General features: G+C 45.7%; 1 protein-coding gene across 2 annotated transcripts in view; it reads right to left on the bottom strand.

The window, feature by feature from the left end:
• The window catches only part of ano8b (anoctamin 8b), a 173,862-nt gene that overhangs the window by 62,299 nt on the left and 91,532 nt on the right, over window positions 1-20,031 (bottom strand). For both annotated transcript variants that reach the window (XM_059638576.1, XM_059638577.1), the window contains exon 2: window positions 8,875-8,985. In XM_059638576.1, the coding sequence (XP_059494559.1) occupies window positions 8,875-8,985 (111 nt within the window). The remainder of the gene's footprint in view (window positions 1-8,874; window positions 8,986-20,031) is intronic.

The following is a 20,031-nucleotide window of genomic DNA, read 5'->3' on the forward strand; positions in this document are numbered from 1 at the left end:
TTTCTTCTCAATGTGGCTCCAGTTCAGTATCCTGCCCACTCTGACTCTCATGGTTACAGAGCCTGGATTTCACCTGGGAGTGGGGAAAAGTGCAGCAGTCCAGAACCTCCTCTTGCACTGGTATAACATTAGTATTTAAACCGGTTTTGATTCTTAGCTAGACCGCATTTAGAGTTCTGTGCACAGTTCTCTTTTCCATATTCGGGAAAGGATGTAAAGGCATTCAACAAAGCACAAAAACAACTCTCAATTTATCACATAAACTGAAAGAACTGCAGATGCTGTAAATCAAAAACAAAAGCTGAAATTGCTGGAAAAGCTCAGCTGGTCTTTTGTCACAATTTATGCTGCCAGAACAAAAAGATTCTAACCAACTGAAAACGGTGCATGGTGAGCTCTTTCCTCAATAAAACAGGGGTCTGAGGGATGGCCTGAAGGAGGCCTCTAAAATGATGAAAGCATGTGATAGGGCAAACAAAGCGAATTTCCACTTGTTGGGAAGGCCAGACACAGGACAATCAATTTGAGACAGTTGGTTACTGACAAATCCTATTAGAAACACTGCAGAAACCCTTTCTACACTGAGGGTTCTGAACCTATCACCACAGGGAATGGTTGAGGTGAACAGGATACATACATTTGAATAATTTGAAGTTTGGTGAAAATAAGACAAAGCCTTTTGTTCTCATCAGGACAATTCACAAGAATGCCAATGTAAAGAGCAAACAACATTCATACTCTACTGAGAGGACAGCACTGAAGTGAACTCTTGATTGGTATACACATTGCCTTGGAAGATGCACCAGTTAAATAATGATTAACGGCTAACTGCCATTTTTTGCATACATATAAAACTAATTAGTCAAGGCATTGTCATGAGGAATGAACAAGAGAATGGTTGTTGCATATTCCAAGTTGAAACAGGCACAATGATTGTGTACATGATCTATCTGTTTCCAAAGAACAGGGACCTGTATACCTTAATATATGTAGCATCTCTTACACACAAGTGCACCACACTGTGTGCCTGACTGACAATCTTAAACTAATTGTCAGCACAATCTGAGCGTTCTGGATTGTTTAGCAAATGCTGTCCATCAATCATACCTAATAATGGATGCTGTGTTTTGCAACTGGTAGCTCAGTTTGGTTGGATACATTAGCACCTCGCTTGATGCAGTCAGCTGAAAGGCTGTGCTGTTTGATGTGATCTGCTAATCTTTGGGATGTACAGCTAGCATACTGAGCATCACACTGGCAGTGAAACTGATATACTACAGCACACATCGGTAATCATTATCTTGGCATGCAGGACCTTTGGGGGCAGGTTCATAGTTCCTTGAAAGTGGAGTCACAGGTAGACAGAGTGGTGAATGTGATGTGTGGTACACTTGTCTTTATTGGTCAGTGCATTGAGTACATGAGTTGGAATGTCAATGTTGCGGCTGTGCAGGACATAGGATCAACCTCTTTTGGAATCAGACGTAATGGGAACTGCAGATGCTGGAGAATCCAAAATAACAAAAAGTGTGGAGCTGGATGAACACAGCATGCCAAGCAGCTTGGCCTGCTGTGTTCATCCAGCTTCAACCTCTTTTGGAATACTGTGTTCAATTCTGGTCTCCCTGCTGTAGAAAAGATGTTGTTAAACATTAAAGGGTTTGGAAGAGATTTACAAAGATGTTACTGGGATTGGGTTCGAGCTTTAGGGAGAGGCTGAATAGGATGGGGCTAATTTTTCTACAGCATCGGAGGCTGAGGGGTGACCATATTGGGGGACCATTGAAGATCATGAGGGACTTAGGATAGGGTGAAGAATCAGGGTCTATACCCAGCGTGGGGAGTCTAAAACTAGAGGGCATAGGTTTGAGGTAAGAGGGAAAACATTTTAAAAGGGACCATAGGGGCAACTTTTTTCACACAGAAGGTGGTGAGTGTATGGAATGAGCTGCCAGAGGAAGTGGTGGAGGCTGGTACAGTTACAACATTTAAAAGGCATCTGGGTGCGTACATGAATAGGAAGGGTTTACAGGGATATGGGCCAAATGCTGTCTAATGGGACTAGATTAATTTAGGATATCTAGTCAGCAAGGATGAATTGGATCAAAGGGTCTATTTTTGTGCTTTACAGCTCTGTAACTATCCCTGATTAGATCATGTATCATAAGATATTGATCAATCTCTTAATGAGCTGAAGGCCATCCATATCTGTCCTGAAAAGTGCCCAGTCTACCTCTAGGAAGGGCAAGGTATCTCAAAAGGTTGGTCAACAGGTAAGGCTGGCTATTTCTGGTGGCTACTATACAGTGTCAACACAAGTGTGAACCACAATGCTAGGTTAAATTTAGGTATGGTGGATTTTGAAGGGATGAGGCAGGAATTCATCAGAATAATCTGTGTCCAACTATTAATGCGACGAGATTCTGATGAGCCATGGGATATGTTCAAAGAAATATTTAGTAGAATGCAAAACCTGTACGTAAACCTCAGGGGCACGAGCTGTACTCTGTAATTAGGCAATTTTGAGCAACAGAAGTAATGAGAATTAGTGTCAAACTAAAACGAGATGGAGTACCCAAACCATATGGACTGCAGTGATTCATCAACACCTTAGAGGGCAGAGGGAATGGAAAGAAAAGCTCACCTTGCCAGCATCACATGGAGGAATAAAAATAATGAAATTAAGGTTGAGGACAATTTGAAAGTGTTAAGGGAGAAATTAATTTATTAGGCAACGGTTTTAACTGTTGACACATAGGAAGGTGGTTGTGGCTCTTAAAGGTCGATCATCTCAGTTCCAGGATTTCTCTGCAGGAGGTCTTCAGGATAGTGTCCCAGATCCAACCATCTTCAGCTGTTTCATCAATGACCTTCTCTCCATCATAGGGTCAGAAGTGGGGATGTTTGCTGAATATTGCACAGTGTTGAGCACCATTCGTGACTCCTTAGATACTGAAGTAGTCCGTGTTCAAATGCAGCAAGACCTGGACAATATTTAGATTTGGGCTGACAGTAACAAGCAATATTTGTGCCACACAAGGGCCAGCTCCAGTAAGAGACAATATTGTCCCTTGACTTTCAATGGCATTGCTATTACTGAATCCCCCACTGTCAACATTCTGAGGATTACCATCGGCCAGAACTGAACTGAATTAGTCATACAAATACTGTGGCTACAAGTCCAGGTCAAGAGGCCATGAATCCTGCAGCAGGTAATTCACCTGCTGACTCCCCAAAGCCTTTCTACCATCTATGGGACACAAGCCAGGAGTGTGATGGAATACTCCCCACTTGCCTGGATGGGTGCAGCTTCAACAAACACTCAAGAAGCTCAACACCATCCAGAACAAAGCAGCCCACTTGATTAGAAGGACAAAAGCTGCAGATACATGGGGACAGCACCCCTCCAAGCTACTCACTATTCCAACTTGAACATATGTCACCAAACCTTCAGTGTCACTGGGTCAAAATCCTGGAATTCCCTCCTTAATGGAATTGTGCATACCTACAGCAGGAGGACTGTAACGGTTGAAGAAGACAGCTCATCGCCACCTTCTCAAGGGCGACTAGGGAAAGGGCAATAAATTTTGGCCCAACTAGCGATTCCCGTATCTATTAGTGACCTAAAACAAACCAATAGAATCGAGCTGGTAACTGGAGTGGAAACACAGATCAGACATCACCTAATTGAGTCGAACAGCCCTTGTGGTGAGAAGCAACAAGCTCCGTTCGAGATGGTCCAGGGAAACATTTCTCCTGATTCATAACCAGCTCATAAATCAGAACCTTCTAACTGCCTCTCTCTGAAACAGACTGATCATGTATCACTGTGTTAATTGACATTCCCATACACTTTGGCTCCTACAATAATAACAGTTCATTGCCTGGCAACTCCAAAGGATGGGATGCTGCCAGTGTCCGTGTTCTAGTAACTTCATTCTATGCTTGCCAGTGAGCCTCTCTCAATGTAAGGCTTACACTGTGATTAAGAGGAGATGAAATCCAGTTTAAGAGACAGAACTGGCACTAGCACAATGGGACAAATAGCCTTTCCTGTCATACTGTAATTCCTGTGGTCTACTGTGGGAATCATGCAAACTCCCAATTATTCTCCTGGTTGTTTCACTGAGTGAATATGAGGGGACAGGCAGTGGAGTGAACAGGCAGGTACCTGCCTGAATTAGCATCACATGACACATGGCATCCCACAATGATTGGTGTTGAAGTTTCAATTATTTATTGTATTTTTTAACAAACTAAGTATTGGAATTGAGAGTCACATATCCAAGTTTACCAACCACACAAATGGATGGCATCGGAAGTGAAACATTTAATCAGTAAAGGGAAATCAAGAGTTATTGGGAAAAAGCAGGAAAGTGGAAATGAGGATGATCAGATCAGCCATGGTCTCATTAAATGGTGGAGCAGACTCAATGGGCTGAATGGCCTACTTCTGCTCCAATGAGTTACAGTCTTAATAGTGAGACCATATCTGGAGCACTGTGCACAGATGTGGGTTCCTTATTTGTAAGCAGACATAATTTCTTTCAAAGTAATTCAGAGAAGATTCACCCAACCCACTCCTGGGATAAAGGGCTTATATTATGTGAGAAGATTGAACAGTTTCAGCCTGTATCCATCAAGGTTCTGAAGAAAGAGAGGCGATCTTACCAAAAAGTAAGAGATGTTGAGAGGCCTGATTTGGGTACAAACCAGGACGATGTTTCACCTTGTCCAGAAGATGAAAACAGAGTTTAAACAGTGTTTCCCTGTGATGAGGGGAATATTTTATTCCTCTCACAGAGTTATTAGAATGTGGAATTCTCTTCCCAGAAAGCAGTAGTATTAGGTCTGCAAATTTATTCAAATAGAATTAGATGGATGTTTATAGGTGAGGGGGGGCAAATGTCACAGATGCAGAGAGGAAAGTGAAGTTGAGACCACATCTGCTCAAGAAGTAGTTCTTCACCACCTTCTCAAGGGGCATATTAGGGACAGACAGTAAAAATGCTGGGCCCAGCTAATGATGTCCATGTCCCACAAGTGAATAGTTCAAAAGAAACAGAATTGCCATGATGAAACGTGGAACAAACTTGAAGGGGCTAAATTGTCTGCTTCTGTTCCTACTCCCAATGTTCCTTTTGTAAAAAGTAATGAAAGAGTGTGAATGGGTAAAACTGTAGCAAATGAATTTCAATTTCAGCAAACATGAGGTCATTCACTTTAGATCTAGAATGGATAGAAGAGGCAAACGTTCAAAGGGGTGAAACAGCAGTGGTCCAAAGAGAACTGGGTTGGTCCAAGGTCATAGGTCACTATAATATCATGAACAGATTTAGAAAAAAGTCAAAAATCCCATGGAAAGCTGTTTCTTTTTAAATTTAGAGGGCGAGAATACAAGACGTTAACAAAGATATGCCAAGATCTACAGAGAAAAGATGAGACAAGAGACCAAAATTCCCATTTCACCCAAACCTCTAATCTCAGCACCCACCAGGATCAGATTTTCTGATGAACTGCTGAGATTTCCTGATGTTAGGATTTTAGTCGGGGGGTGGGGGGGGGGTCCTCAGAATCCAGAATTATTACAGCGCAGGGTGCTATTCGGGTCATCAAGTCTGTGTCAGCTCTCGAATGACTATCTTACTCAGTGTCATTCTCCTGCCTCCTTCCTGAGACCCTGCACATTCTTCCTTTTCAAATAACTGTCTAATTACCAGGCCCTTCGGCCCAACAAGTCCAAACTGACCCTTGGAGCATCCCACCTAGAACCACCCCCCATAGCCCACCTAAGCTGTACATCCCTGAACACTACAGGCAATTTAGCATGGCCCATCCACCTAGCCTGCACATCTTTGGACTGTGGGAGGAAACCGGAGTACCCGGAGGAAACTCATGCAGACACGGGGAGAATGTGCAAACTCCACACAGAGAGTCGCCCGAGGCTGGAATCAAACCCGGGTCCCTGGTGCTGTGAGGGAACATTGCTAATCACTGAGCCACTGTGCTGCCCCCAAATAACTCATAGATACTTCTTGAGAACTGCACTCATAAGTGCAAGGCAAAAATCTTTAATATATGTGTCATTTTTTCAAGTAATACTCAAATTCTATATTACCAAACCGCAATCAAATGTGACAATGCTGTGACTTTAAGAGGTTATTTGTCCTTTTTTTTAAAGTAAGGTTGTAAAGGAGAGGTACTGAGCTGTCTCTAAAAAAGTAAACATTTTGTGAGGCCTTGGGTTTTTTTTCTTAAGTTGCAACAGTGGAATCAGCCTGGATGTGGCCAACTCTCACACACCAGGCTTTCTCATTTTATTTTTATTTTTTAGATTTAGTTTTAAAACAGCAACGTTTGGGGTCCCCAAAAGAATTGGAAGCCTCAGTGAATGTTTCCTTGCTGCTGTTCTCTTTGAATCTTTTGATGTTTCTTCCTCCCGGATTGGAGAACTGCATGTGAGAATCTGTGTCTGAATTTGGCCATTTTGCCAAGGGGTGTGTTTATGGGATGTTACTGTATTGGAACAATTAGTTAGTAATAGGTACTGTATCGGTTAAGTTTTCCAATAGTGTTGTTATTCTAAATTCCTCTTTCTTTTGTTTGTATTTTGATTACACAGTGTTTAAATAAATTGTGTTTTGCTGAATGTTGAGTAGTTGGACCAGTCACATCATATCTGAAACAGGTCAGCCATTAAAACAAAAAAATGTTAGGGTCTAGGCTGCCTTCTTAAAATCTTTTGAGGGACTGTGGTCTGGTCCATAACACTAGGATGCAGTATAATTTTATGAATTACTCTCTTTACCTGTCCACCCACCTTTAATGACTCACGCAATATACATCTCAGCTCCCGTGTGCCCTTTACAGCCGGACCTTTCATTTGATAGAAAGGTCACGAGAGGTCAGGACGGGGTGAATAGAAAATATCCTCACTTAGGAAAGGATCAAGAAGGCAAAGGTAATAAAATGTGAGGCTGGATGAACACAACAGGCCAAGCAGCATCTCAGGAGCACAAAAGCTGACGTTTCGGGCCTAGACCCTTCATCAGAGAGGGGGATGGGGAGAGGGAACTGGAATAAATAGGGAGAGAGGGGGAGGTGGACCGAAGATGGAGAGAAAAGAAGATAGGTGGAGAGAGTGTAGGTGGGGAGGTAGGGAGGGGATAGGTCAGTCCAGAGAAGACGGACAGGTCAAGGAGGTGGGATGAGGTTAGTAGGTAGCTGGGGGTGCGGCTTGGGGTGGGAGGAAGGGATGGGTGAGAGGAAGAGCCGGTTAGGGAGGCAGAGACAGGTTGGACTGGTTTTGGGATGCAGTGGGTGGGGGGGAAGAGCTGGGCTGGTTGTGTGGTGCAGTGGGGGGAGGGGACGAACTAGGCTGGTTTAGGGATGCAGTAGGGGAAGGGGAGATTTTGAAACTGGTGAAGTCCACATTGATACCATTGGGCTGCAGGGTTCCCAGGCGGAATATGAGTTGCTGTTCCTGCAACCTTCGGGTGGCATCATTGTGGCAGTGCAGGAGGCCCATGATGGACATGTCATCTAAAGAATGGGAGGGGGAGTGGAAATGGTTTGCAACTGGGAGGTGCAGTTGTTTGTTGCGAACTGAGCGGAGGTGTTCTGCAAAGCGGTCCCCAAGCCTCCGCTTGGTTTCCCCAATGTAGAGGAAGCCGCACCGGGTACAGAAAAATGAAATTTTCTGAAGAAGGGTCCAGACCCAAAACATCAGCTTTCCTGCTCCTCTGATGCTGCTTCGCCTGCTGTGTTCATCCAACTCTACACCCTGTTATCTCAGATTCTCCAGCATCTGCAGTTCCTACTATCTGCCCTTCATACCTCTGTGTTCTTTTTACCAAAACGGAGCACCTCATTTCTCCATATTGATCTTCATCTGCCCCTATGTGCCCCACTCCACTAACTTCGCTGGGTCCTTCTAAAGTTCTACATTGACCCCTTACTGTTTATATGCTTTATAGGTTTTGTACCGTTTCCAAATTTTGAAATTGTGCACAGTACCCCAGGGTGTAAATCATTTGCCAGTGTATAATATTCCCTCTCTGATGGGATGTGAGGTCAGCCTACAACAGGTGGACTGGAGCAGTTCAAGAAGGCAGCTCACCCCCACCTTCTCAAGGGCAACTAGAGACAGGCAATAAATGCTGGCCCGGCCAGTGACACCTGCGTTTCACAAGTGAATAAAAAGTAATTGCTATATCTCATAAAAATTGAGCTCCCAACACTGCCCTTTGGAGATCTCCAACCCAAGTCTTCTCCCAGTCCGATAACATCAATCAACATTACTGTCCAGTTCTTGTCACTCTGCCAATTTAGTATCCAATCCAGTGCATTTCCTGGCAGTGTGTTCCCTGGATGCATTCTTCCTGAAAGCAGCAGCTGTTTAATTGGCGTTGTCCATGCTCGCTGTCCTATTGTTGCTGGTCTCTCAACACTCCAGATCCAGCTTTTGAGCCATGGCAGGCCTGCTCGGGCAGATTACAGACATTCAGGTATCCTTAGGGGATTTACCAAAGGCAAGACCCCGTCAAATTGGAGCAGAAATGTGAGTGTGTTGTATAGGGTGCGGATGTGCATTTTCTGACACCAAGAGCCCTGCTTTGGACGTGGCAAACAGCAAAACCCCACTTCCACCATCTCCACTATGCCCTTCCTTGGTGGTCACTATTCCTACCCTCGTCTCTGGGAGAATTCGCTGGGTGGTCGGAATGTGTTGGGGAGTCAGTCCCATTCCAGTTCTTCCTAAGCTTTCCACAAAAACCCCACCACCAACCCACATCCCACCCCTAAAGCTACAACCATGGGGCCAGGAAAATGTGGCGCTGAACTGGTGACTCGGACTGAGGATGTTAATCTTACCTTGAAATGTCATCAGCACGTCGCAATTCTCGGTTGGAACCGTCTTCATCCAGGATTTATGGGACATGATGTAGCGTCCCGCCTGCAGGAAGCTTTTACCGAAAAGTTTATCTTTGGAGACAGAGAAACAGAGTGAGCAGACGAGGTAAAGCCCAGTATATCACATGCGAGATATAATAGCATTGAGATTTTGCACGCAGATACAGGCTCATTCCAGATTATGGGCAGTTTGAGAATGTTCTCACCCCTTCAATGCAGCCCCACCCCATCCCTTCGCAGCACCAACGCAGTCCCATCTCCCAACGCAGCCCCACACCGCCACCACAGTCCCACCACCACCTCCCACCACACCCCCAACGCAGCCCCACCATCACCACCCCCACCTCCAGCATCCCCAATGCGGCCCCACCACCTCCACCATCCCCAATGCAGCTCCACCACCTCCACCATCCCCAATGCAGCTCCACCACCTCCCACCATCCCCAATGCAGCTCCACCACCTCCACCATACCAATGCAGCCCCACACCCCCAATGCAGCCCCACCCCCACCACCACCATCCCCAACGCGGCCCCACCACCTCCCACCATCCCCAATGCAGCTCCACCACCTCCAGCATCCCCAATGCAGCTCCAACACCTCCCACCATCCCCAATGCGGCCCCACCACCTCCACCATCCCCAATGCGGCCCCACCACCTCCACCATCCCCAATGCGGCCCCACCACCTCCACCATCCCCAATGCAGCTCCACCACCTCCCACCATACCAATGCAGCCCCACACCCCCAATGCAGCCCCACCCCCACCACCACCATCCCCAACGCGGCCCCACCACCTCCCACCACACCCCCACCACAGCCCCACCACACCCCCACACAGCCCCACCACCCCAGAAGGGTCTAGGCCCGAAACGTCAGCCTTCCTGCTCCTCTGATGTTGCGTGGCCCGCTGTGCTTATCCAGGTCTACACCTTGTTTTCTCAATCATTGCTGGGTGCTGTGTTGTATTAAGGCACTGGCTTTGATGTGTTAATGTTGATGTTACATTGGCTCCACCCATTCTACTGATACCTCACATGGTCTGTGAGTTGGAGGTAAAGAGGTTCTATTCTGGTTTACAGAGCAAGCAGCTCCTTAAGGTCGCAGTGATTATGCCTGGCCCAATGTAGTAGTAATTATCACGACCATGTAATAACCCTCCTTGCTATCTCAGAACAGACCGTCATTTGCAGATACTCCAGGGTGGGGTACCCTCTCCCAAGGTAAGGCCCCAAGGCAAAGCAAGGATAGAGGAGGATGGGTGACACGTCAAACAACCATTACCCAGTGCCACAGACTGGTACAGGTGGCAGATAACCACACGGTGCCAGCAATGACCACTGGGGGGAAATGCCACCAGCTGGGGGGGATTCCGTACTCGAGGCACCATTCCTCACATGTCAGACATCAACCATCAGCAATCTCCAAATCAACAACAATTTGCAGCCATGTAGCACCTTTAACATCGATAAAACATGCCAAAGCACTTTGTATGAACAATTCCAGTCGAAGTTTAAGAGAAATGAGTAGAGGCAACTGAAAAAACCTGGTCAGAAAGGTAGAGGTAACACCGTGTGGAGCTGGAGGAACACAGCAGGCCAGGCAGCATCAGAGATAACACAGTGTGGAGCTGGAGGAACACAGCAGGCCAGGCAGCATCAGAGATAACACAGTGTGGAGCTGGAGGAACACAGCAGGCCAGGCAGCATCAGAGATAACACAGTGTGGAGCTGGAGGAACACAGCAGGCCAGGCAGCATCAGAGATAACACCGTGTGGAGCTGGAGGAACACAGCAGGCCAGGCAGGAACAGAGATAACACAGTGTGGAGCTGGAGGAACACAGCAGGCCAGGCAGGATCAGAGATAACACAGTGTGGAGCTGGAGGAACACAGCAGGCCAGGCAGGATCAGAGATAACACAGTGTGGAGCTGGGGGAACACAGCAGGCCAGGCAGCATCAGAGAAGCAGGAAAGTTGACATTTCGGGTACGACCCTTCTTCAGAAATGAAGGAAGAAGGGTCCCAACCCAAAATGTCAACTTTCCTGCTTCTCAGATGCTGCCTGGCCTGCTGTGTTCCCCCAGCTGTACACTGTCTTGTCTCCCAGCATCTACAGTTCTTGCTTTCTCTCTCCTAGAGTGGTGGGAAGATGCAGAGAAGAAATTACAGAGCCCAGGACCCTGGCAACTGAAAGCAAGGCCACCCATGGAGTGAAGAAATATACCAGAGGCCAAAAGTGGAGGAATACAGAGATCTTGGATGGTTGCAGGGTTTTGGGCTGAAGTATTTTACAGGGATAAGGTGAGGTGAGGGGGGTATCAAGGATATCATAGATTCATAGAAGCCCTACAGTGCAAAAACAGACCATTCCGCCCATCAAGTCCACACCAACCCTTCGAACAGCATCCCACCCAGACCCACACTCCTATCCTATCCCTGCAGCTAACCCACCTAGCCTGCACACTATAGGCAATTTCACACTTTAACCTGTACATCTTTGGGATGTGAGAAACCCACACAAACACAGGGAGCATGCATAAACTCCACACAGTTACCCCAGCATGGAATTGAACCTGGGTCCCTGGCATTGTGAGGCAGCCGTGCGAATTGCTAAGCCACCATACCACCCCTGAACGTTGCTGCATTTGAAAGCAAGGACATCAGTTTTGTTGAATTTGTCAGCCAGCATAGGCGTGATCTGACGGCAGAACTCTCAGGGAAGATTGGATTCATCCATGATGCTCTGAAGAGCTGAAGCCAAGTGAGGATATGTGTTTCAGAGACCAGCTTGGGGGATTGCTGGAATTATCAAATCTGAAGGTAAGGCAGATGGAGATTTCAGCAGCTGATGAGCTGAGGTAGGGGTTTAGGAGATGATTGGTGTTGAGGGACAGCTGACAGTGCCACCAGTAATACAGTCAAATAACAATTTGTCCACGCCAGCCAGACATCCCAATCTGACCTAGTCCCATTTGCCAACAGCTGACCCATATCCCTCCAAACCCTTCCTATTCATGGACCCATCCAGATGCCTTTTAAATGTTGTAATTGTACCAGCCCCCACCACTTCCTCTGCACCACTTGCTCTGAGTGATAAGAGTTGCCCTTCAGGTCCCTTTTCACGTCTCACCTTAAAACCTACGCCCCTCTAGATTTGGACACCCCCGCCCCCAACACTGCGGAAAAAGACCATGACTGTTCATCCTGTCCATGCCTCTTATGATTTTATAAACCTCTACAAAGTCACCCGTCAGTCTCCACTGCTCCAGAGGAAAAAAGCCCCAGCCTATTCAACCTCTCCCTGTGGCTTACTCCCTCCAGTCCCAGCAACACCTTTGTAAATCTTTTCTGCACCCTTTCAAGTTTAATAACATCCTTCCCTTAGTAGAGTGACGCGCAATTCTAAAAGTGGCTTTGCCAATGTCCTAGAGCTGATGTTTTGGGTCTGCACCCTTTTTCAGAAAACAGGGTCCAGGCCCGAAACGTCTGCTTTCCAGCTCCTCTGATGCTGCCTGGCCTGCTGTATTCATCCAGCTCTACACCGTGTTATCTCAGATTCTCCAGCATCGGCAGTTCCTACGATCTCTCTTCACCGAAGTCCTGCAAGGGCACAACGTGACTTCCCAACTCCTACACACAATGTTTTGACCAGTAAAGGCCAGTGTGCCAAATGGCTTCTTCACCATCCTGTCTATCTGTGGCTCCGCTTTCACCAAAACTGAAAGGTGTCACTAGAACTAAGATATAGTGGCTGCTCTTCATTTGTCTTGTCACAATTGGAAGTAAACAAACAAGAACCAAAGGCTCTCATTCAACTTTGCTGCTGTCAAGGAATATATAAAACACTGAACCGTGGGTTAAACTGGAATATCACTTTACATTCAGCCAGAAAAATACAAACATTAGGATTAAATTGAATCAAGTGAAATATTGGAAAGAGAAAAACAAAATGCTCCAGATGTTGAAAATCTGAAACTAACACAGACAATATTGGAGAAACTCAGCAAGTCTGGCAGCATCTTTGGAGACAGAAACAGAGTTAACATGTTGAGTCAGGTTTCATTCTTCTTCAGAAATTCAAAATGTTCGAAAAATCCTTCTTTTTGATGGGAGAGTTAGTGTGTGTGAGGGACGGACTGTTGTGAGAGAGTTTGTCTGCGAGACAGTCAGATATCAATGTGCAGTTTGTATTTACCAGCGTTTTACCTTTGATATCTTTATCCTGCCAATTCCTGAGGTTTCAAACAAAATAATCCATCCAGCTAAAAGTAATTTCAATATCATTTTCTGAAGAAGGGTCTAGACCCGAAACACCAGCTTACCTGCTCCTCTGATGCTACTCGGTCTGCTGTGTTCATCCAGCTCTACACCTTGTTATCTCTTACTTTCAATATCAGATGTTTTTCAAACTTCAGAAGTCCATTTTAAAACTCCCAATTAGTCGGAAGAACAACCATGATCATATTGAGTGGTGGGGATAGCCTGAAGGGCTGAATGGCCTACTTATGCTCCAATTTCCTTTTCTTCGAATGTTTTATTCATCCTTGATTCTGCAGCTCTTCGGGTCAGTTTGTACAGTTGGCTGGATGGTTGGCTTGCAATACAGAGTGGGGCCAACAGTGTGGGTTCAATCCTTGCACCAGCTGAGATGACTCTCCTTCTCAACCTCTCCCCTTGCCTGAGACGTGGTGACCCTCAGGTTAAATCACAACGAGTGGTCTCTCTCTCTCTTTCTCCTTGATGAGAGAGCAGCCTAAGGTCTGGTAGGACAATGTCACCTTCACCTCTGCAGCCAAACAGTAAGTGTACTTGAGGCACATTGATGTACGCTATATCAATGGAAGGAACATTCAAAGACATGCGGCCTGTGATAGCAACAGAAACACAGTCTACAAATCCTGTGAGTCAGCATTACACTGCTGTCAGTGATGATTCTTAGAATGGAGCGTGAATCAAATATTGATTTGCTAAGCAGAGAATGAAAAGGTATGTGTTTGTAAACAGTGGGCTGTGGGGCAGATTTATTCCAGCGAAGAATGCCCCACGTGTTCAGTGACAATGTGCTGCTGTCAAGTTGTTTTTCAAATTTCTGGGACACAGTTTCAGAGCTTCTTACAAGCTCTTGACCCTAATTATAGGAGCCCTACCCTGCGCAGTATTTTTACAAAGGTCATGGGATATTTGATATCTCCCGTGCTGTCCCAGCTTTGGCTGTTACATATCTCTGACTGAGAACAAACCTTAGGAAGGAGTAACGTTAATGCAAACATAACTCCAAACCATACTAACAGAATGGCTACAGCACAGAAAGGGGCCATTTAGCTCATCATGTCCATACTGGGTCTCTGAAGGAGCCATTCACAACATGCCATTCCCCTGAACTCTGCAATTTCCTCCTTGTCCCTTTTGAAAGCCTCAGGTGAACCTGACCCCCCCACACTGTCAGACAGTACATTCCAGACCCTAACACCGAGTAAACCTGTCTCCCCCCCACACTGTCAGACAATACATTTTTCCAGACCCTAATCACTTGGGTCAACCTGCCTCCCCCACACTCTCCAGATGGTATTTTCCAGAATTGAACTGGACATAATACTCCAACTGAGGCTGAACCAGTGTATTATACATGTTTCATATCACCTCCTTGTCTTGTATTCTCAGCTGGTGATACAGAGTTATAGAGTCGTAGAGTCATACAGCACAGAAACGGATCCTTTGGTCCAACTCATCCTGCCGACCACACATCCCAGTTTGACCTAGTCCCATTTTCCAGTATTTGGCCCATATCCCTCCCAACTCTTCCTATTCATGTCCCCATCCAATTGCCTTTTAAATGCTGTAATTGTGCCAGCCTCCACCACTTCCTCTGGCAGCTCATTCCATACAAGCACCACCTTCTGTGTGAAAACGTTGCCCCCAAATCTTTTTTATATCTTTCCCCTCTCACCTTAAACCTGTGCCATCTCATTTTGGAGTCCCCCAGCCAAGGTAAAAGACCTTGGCTATTCACCCTGTCTATGTCCCTTATGATTTTATACACCTCAATAAGATCATCCCTCGGCCTTTGGTGCTCCAGGGAAATAGAGTGCAGGATACTACAGGCTTTATTAACAGCTTTCTCAGGCAATCTTGCCACCTTCAGTGACAAAAACACATAAATCGGTGTGTCCACCTGCTTCTGCAAACCCTTTACAGCTGTACACTATTTTATTCTGCCGATGCTAATCTTACCGAAATGAATTCATTTCACATTTCTTCACACTGAATGTCACATGCCATGAGTCTGCCAGTCCCCCAATGTGTCTGAGGCCTTCTGAAATTCTACACTCCCCTCCTAGACAGTTTGTAATGCTTCCAGGTTTTGTATCATCTGCAAATTTTGACCATGTGCCTGGAACATCAAGATCTCAGCCATTAATACATAACAGGATGACCAAGGGTCCTAACCTATCCCTTTGGAAAACCTACTACAAACCATCCTCCCGTCTGGTAAACATCCATGAATGAACATTCCCTATAACTCAGCCATTTTTGTATCCAAGTTGCTACCAGTCATTTGATTCCATGTGATCTAACTTTTATTCATAAGTCTCATGTGGCACTTTATCAGATGCATTTTGGAATTCTAATCCTGACTCGGTCCTACCCTGAATCCTCCTCCTAGATTTAATCCTGGTCTAGCTGGTCCCAGAATAACTCCAAACCTGAAAAAAAGTGAAAAGAATACAGGACATAGCTACAGAAGCAGGCCATTCAGCCCCTCAAGTCTACTCTGCCATTCAGTAATGAGCACCGCAAATCTGATGGTAGCCTCAAATTTTTTTTCATACTTGTTCCTTGTAACTTCTGGCTCCTTCATAGGTCCCAAATCTGCCTAAATCAGCTTTGTAGATATCTATGACCCAGCTTCCACTGCTCTCGCAGGAAAACAGTTGCACAGGTCAATGACATTCCAAAAGAAGGATTTCCTCCTTAAATGTGAGATTCTTCACTCAAACTATACTTCTAAAGCACCAACATTTAACAACTCACTGGTAGAAGATCTTATTGTCTGCAATTGAATTTCTTGTGCACTCACCCTCTTATTACAATAACACTCTCTTTATTAACATTCAGTCATTTGGCAGCTGTAGTCCCCACAAACCAGCATCCAGTCCATCTCTGAAATAGAAGCTTATCAAAGAATACAAAGGTCTGGCATCCTCCAACAAGCCAAGGTCAGTGTCATAGGCTCTAGCGGCTTTGTTAATCCCTGTGGGGTGTACAATCATAAACAAATCCTCCAACAAGATAAGACAGTTCTCCCTGAAGAGAAATGCATGGAATTGTGTTCAACTGATGATACCAACTCCATATTTAAACCCTGAGCATTGCTTTCACACGAAGAACCACAATGTTCTGGATGATTGAAACATCGGTGATTTTAATCCTACAAGGTTCTAGATAAGGTCAACTGTATTTTCTGATATCCTTGGCTCTGTAGCTGAAATGAAAGCTTGATGACTGGCCTAGTTACTATTATCACAACCTTGCCCCACCTCATCCACAATAAAAGCCCTTCACCAATGCTACTGTTTCCTCTAAGTTCAACTATTCTAACATTCCCCTGGCAGGTGTCTCCCACCACCCATTTCCCTATGCTCTCTAACCACAGTGGCTCCCTGTCCAGTGATTTCTAGATTCTCAGATTTGTGTTCAAATCCCTCCAGCCCCCACCTCTGTAACCTCCTACCAACACCCCTCTCAAACCAATCCTTTATCAATCTTTGCCATTCCTCCAATTTTGGCCTCCAGATTTGTGAGATGTGAGTTAAAAATGAGAGCTCTCCCATGGAGATGAGGATGAGGGGAAAAATCTTTCTCTCAGAGAGTCAGGAATTCTCTTCCACAGACAGCAGCAGAGCCTGGGTCAGTGACTATATTCAAGGTAAAGATAGATAGTTCATTGACAAGGGAATTAAGACTGGGCCAATCCATGTTGGCATCATAATCAGATTAGCCCTAATCTAACCAAATTCCAAAGCAAGCTCGATGGGCTGAATGGCCTACTCCTACTCTTAATTGAAGACAACAAGTGCTGGTGATCATAGCAGGCCAGGCAGCATCCATGGAGAGCAAGCAAGCTAATGTTTCGAGATTCTTCATTTCTGAAGAAGGGTCTAGACCCGAAACGTCAGCCTTCCTGCTCCTCGGATGCTGCTTGGCCTGCTGTGATCATCCAGCTCCACACCTTGGTATCTTGAGCTAATGTTTCGAGTCTACATGGCTCTTCTCGAAGTTTGGAAGGGGACAGCATGTATGCAACAGTGTGGGGAAGGTAGGGGGTTTTGGAGTGTTGGCGGGGGGGTGGGGTGTTGATAGTTCAGATTAAGTGATCCAAATGTGAGAATAGCAGAACAATGGCGTGTCTAACTGCCAGACTGCTAAGGACACTCAGACCCCACTGGGGTGGGGGGAGGGTAGAGAAGACATGGTGACAGAGAATGTAACTAGGGTAAAAGAAAGGGGAGGAATGGGAGTGGGTTCATAACTTAAAGATGTTGAACTCAATATTGATCTCAGAAGGCTGTAAAATACCGAGTTTGAAGATGAGATGTTGTTCCTCCAGTTTGTGTTGGGATTCACTGGAGCACTGCAGTGTGCCGAGGACAGACACAGGGGCATGTGGGCAGGGCACTGTGTTAAGCTGACCGGCCACAGAAAGTTTGCGGTCATGCTTGTGCACAGACCAGAGGTGCTCTGCAAAGTGGTCACTGAGTCTGCTTTTGGTTTCCTCAATGTAGAGTAGAACTGGAAACATTAGCTTGCCCTCTCTCCATGGACGCTGCCTGGCCTGCTGTGATCGCCAGCCTTTTGTTGTTTTCAGTTCAGATTCCAGCATCTGCAGGAATTTGCTCCTGCACTTAATTCTTCTGTTCTCCTGCACATCGCCAATTTTGGGCCCCTAGATGCTGCAATGCTCTACCTAGGTCTCTCAGTTTTTGCTTAAGTCAATCCTTAAAAGCTGTTTCCAAGTCCAGGTTTTTGACAGCTTCGGCATATTCCCTCCTTGTGTGACTCTGTTTTGATTGTTACCCAATTCACACCACATTGAAAACCCTTGGGAGATTTTTCAACTGTGTTAATGATGCTATACCAATGTAAGTTGTTGTTGTATCAGAACTATACGTTCTGTATAACATGAAAGTTCAACCTTAAATCTTTGCTCCCAAGCAAATGGTGACTTCTGCTTATTACTGAGGTCTACACTCTGCAGCACAAAACCCACTCAGACGGTGCCAGGGAGCTTAAGCTGTCAACAAAGTTGCTGCAGACTCAGCCCTGACTTCAGTTTAACAACTGCACTTGGAGTCAATTTACAAAACGATGTTCATGTTCCCAGCATGATACTAACTAAACCACTGGGCACAGGCTCTCGGTTCCACCCCTTCAGAAGTGACAGTACGGAATATAGTAGCACTGTGGCCCTGTCTGCTCTGGCGGTGATGAAAGATTTCATAGATTTAGATAGAATCAATAGCACACAATCTGCCAATTCAGCCGGGCAGCTCGATGTCGGTGTTTTTAACCCGATAGGTTCAATAGTAAACAAACAGGAAGAAGTCACAGGGTTCGGAGCTGGTGATGAGACCAGCCAATGGCTCTTGCACGGGCACAACAGGCCCTCTGTGCTAGATTGTTCTATAACTCATCTCCACATCAACCTCTGATAACAAAGTGTGGAGCTCATCAGAGAGAGGGTCTAGGCCCGAAACGTCAGCTTTTGTGCTCCTGAGATGCTGCTTGGCCTGCTGTGTTCATCCAGCTCCACACTTTGTTATCTCGGATTCTCCAGCATCTGCAGTTCCCATCATCACTCCACATCAACCTCCTCCTACCCAGCTCCCACCCACACTCGGATCCCTCTCTCCAACCTCTGCTGAGCTGTAAAATTTGCTAGTGCTGTCTGCTTCGAATACACCTCGTGGCAGTGGGCTCTGCAGAATCAGCAAATACATTCTAACAGTTTGATCAGGTGGGGTCACTGGTATTTTGGTAAAACCACTGAACCAGTAACTACAGAGGCTGGAAACTCTGCAAATACAAGTTCAAATACCTCGTCATAGAAACATACAGCGTCGAAACAGACCCTTCACTCCAACTTGTCCATACCAACCAGGTATTCTAAATTAATCTAGTTCCACTTGCCAGCATTCGGCCCATATCCCTCCAAATCTTTCCTACCCATATACCCATCCGGATGCCTTTTAAATGCTGTAATTGTACCGGCCTCCACCACTTCCTCTGGCAGCTCGTTCCATACACGCACCACCCTCTGCGTGAAAATGTTACCCCTTAGATCCCTTTCAAATCTTTCCCCTCTCACCTTAAACCTATGCCCCTCTAGTTTTTGACTCCCCCACCCCGGAGCAAAGCCTTGTGTCTATTCACCCTGTCCATGTCCATCATTATTTTATGAACTTCTATAGGTCACTCGAAGAATCTTAATTCAATTAATGATGGTGAAATAAATATTAATCTCACTAATAGTAACCATGAACTGAATTTTTGTTGTAAAAATGAATTTGACTCATTCATTTTGTTTACAGATAAAGATATTGACTATCCTAGCCGACACATAACTCCAGGCTAATGGCAATGGGATTCACTGCAAAATGGTTGAGAGAGTCACTCATCTGTTCCAGGGCAATTGGCAACGGGCAAGAAATAAGCCAGACACCAAAACTAATAAAGAGGAATCACAGTTTTCAATAAACAAGAAATGCCCCATCCTGCACTCCATTTTGAATGTTTAAATCTGTACAGGTGACCTGTTCTTCCAAAGTCAGCACATAAAATCATATCCTCTTACAGCAGAACTTTCCAATGCCATACTGTGTGTTACAGTGTATATGTGTCACAGTGGTACAGTGAAATACAGAGTAGCACAGTACAGAATGGTGTGGTTTTAAACAGGGTACAATGTGACAAGTAAAGTACAGCATGGCCAGACAAGGAGAGCGATCATTTGCTTTGATGATCAGCCATCCCAGCACGTGTGTGTGTGTGTGTGTGTGTGTGTGTGTGTGTGTGTGTGTGTGTGTGTGTGTGTGTGCGCGAGAGACAGAGAGAGTCTGT

The sequence above is a fragment of the Stegostoma tigrinum genome, chromosome 30 (assembly GCF_030684315.1).
Source record: "Stegostoma tigrinum isolate sSteTig4 chromosome 30, sSteTig4.hap1, whole genome shotgun sequence".
Taxonomy (NCBI): domain Eukaryota; kingdom Metazoa; phylum Chordata; class Chondrichthyes; order Orectolobiformes; family Stegostomatidae; genus Stegostoma; species Stegostoma tigrinum.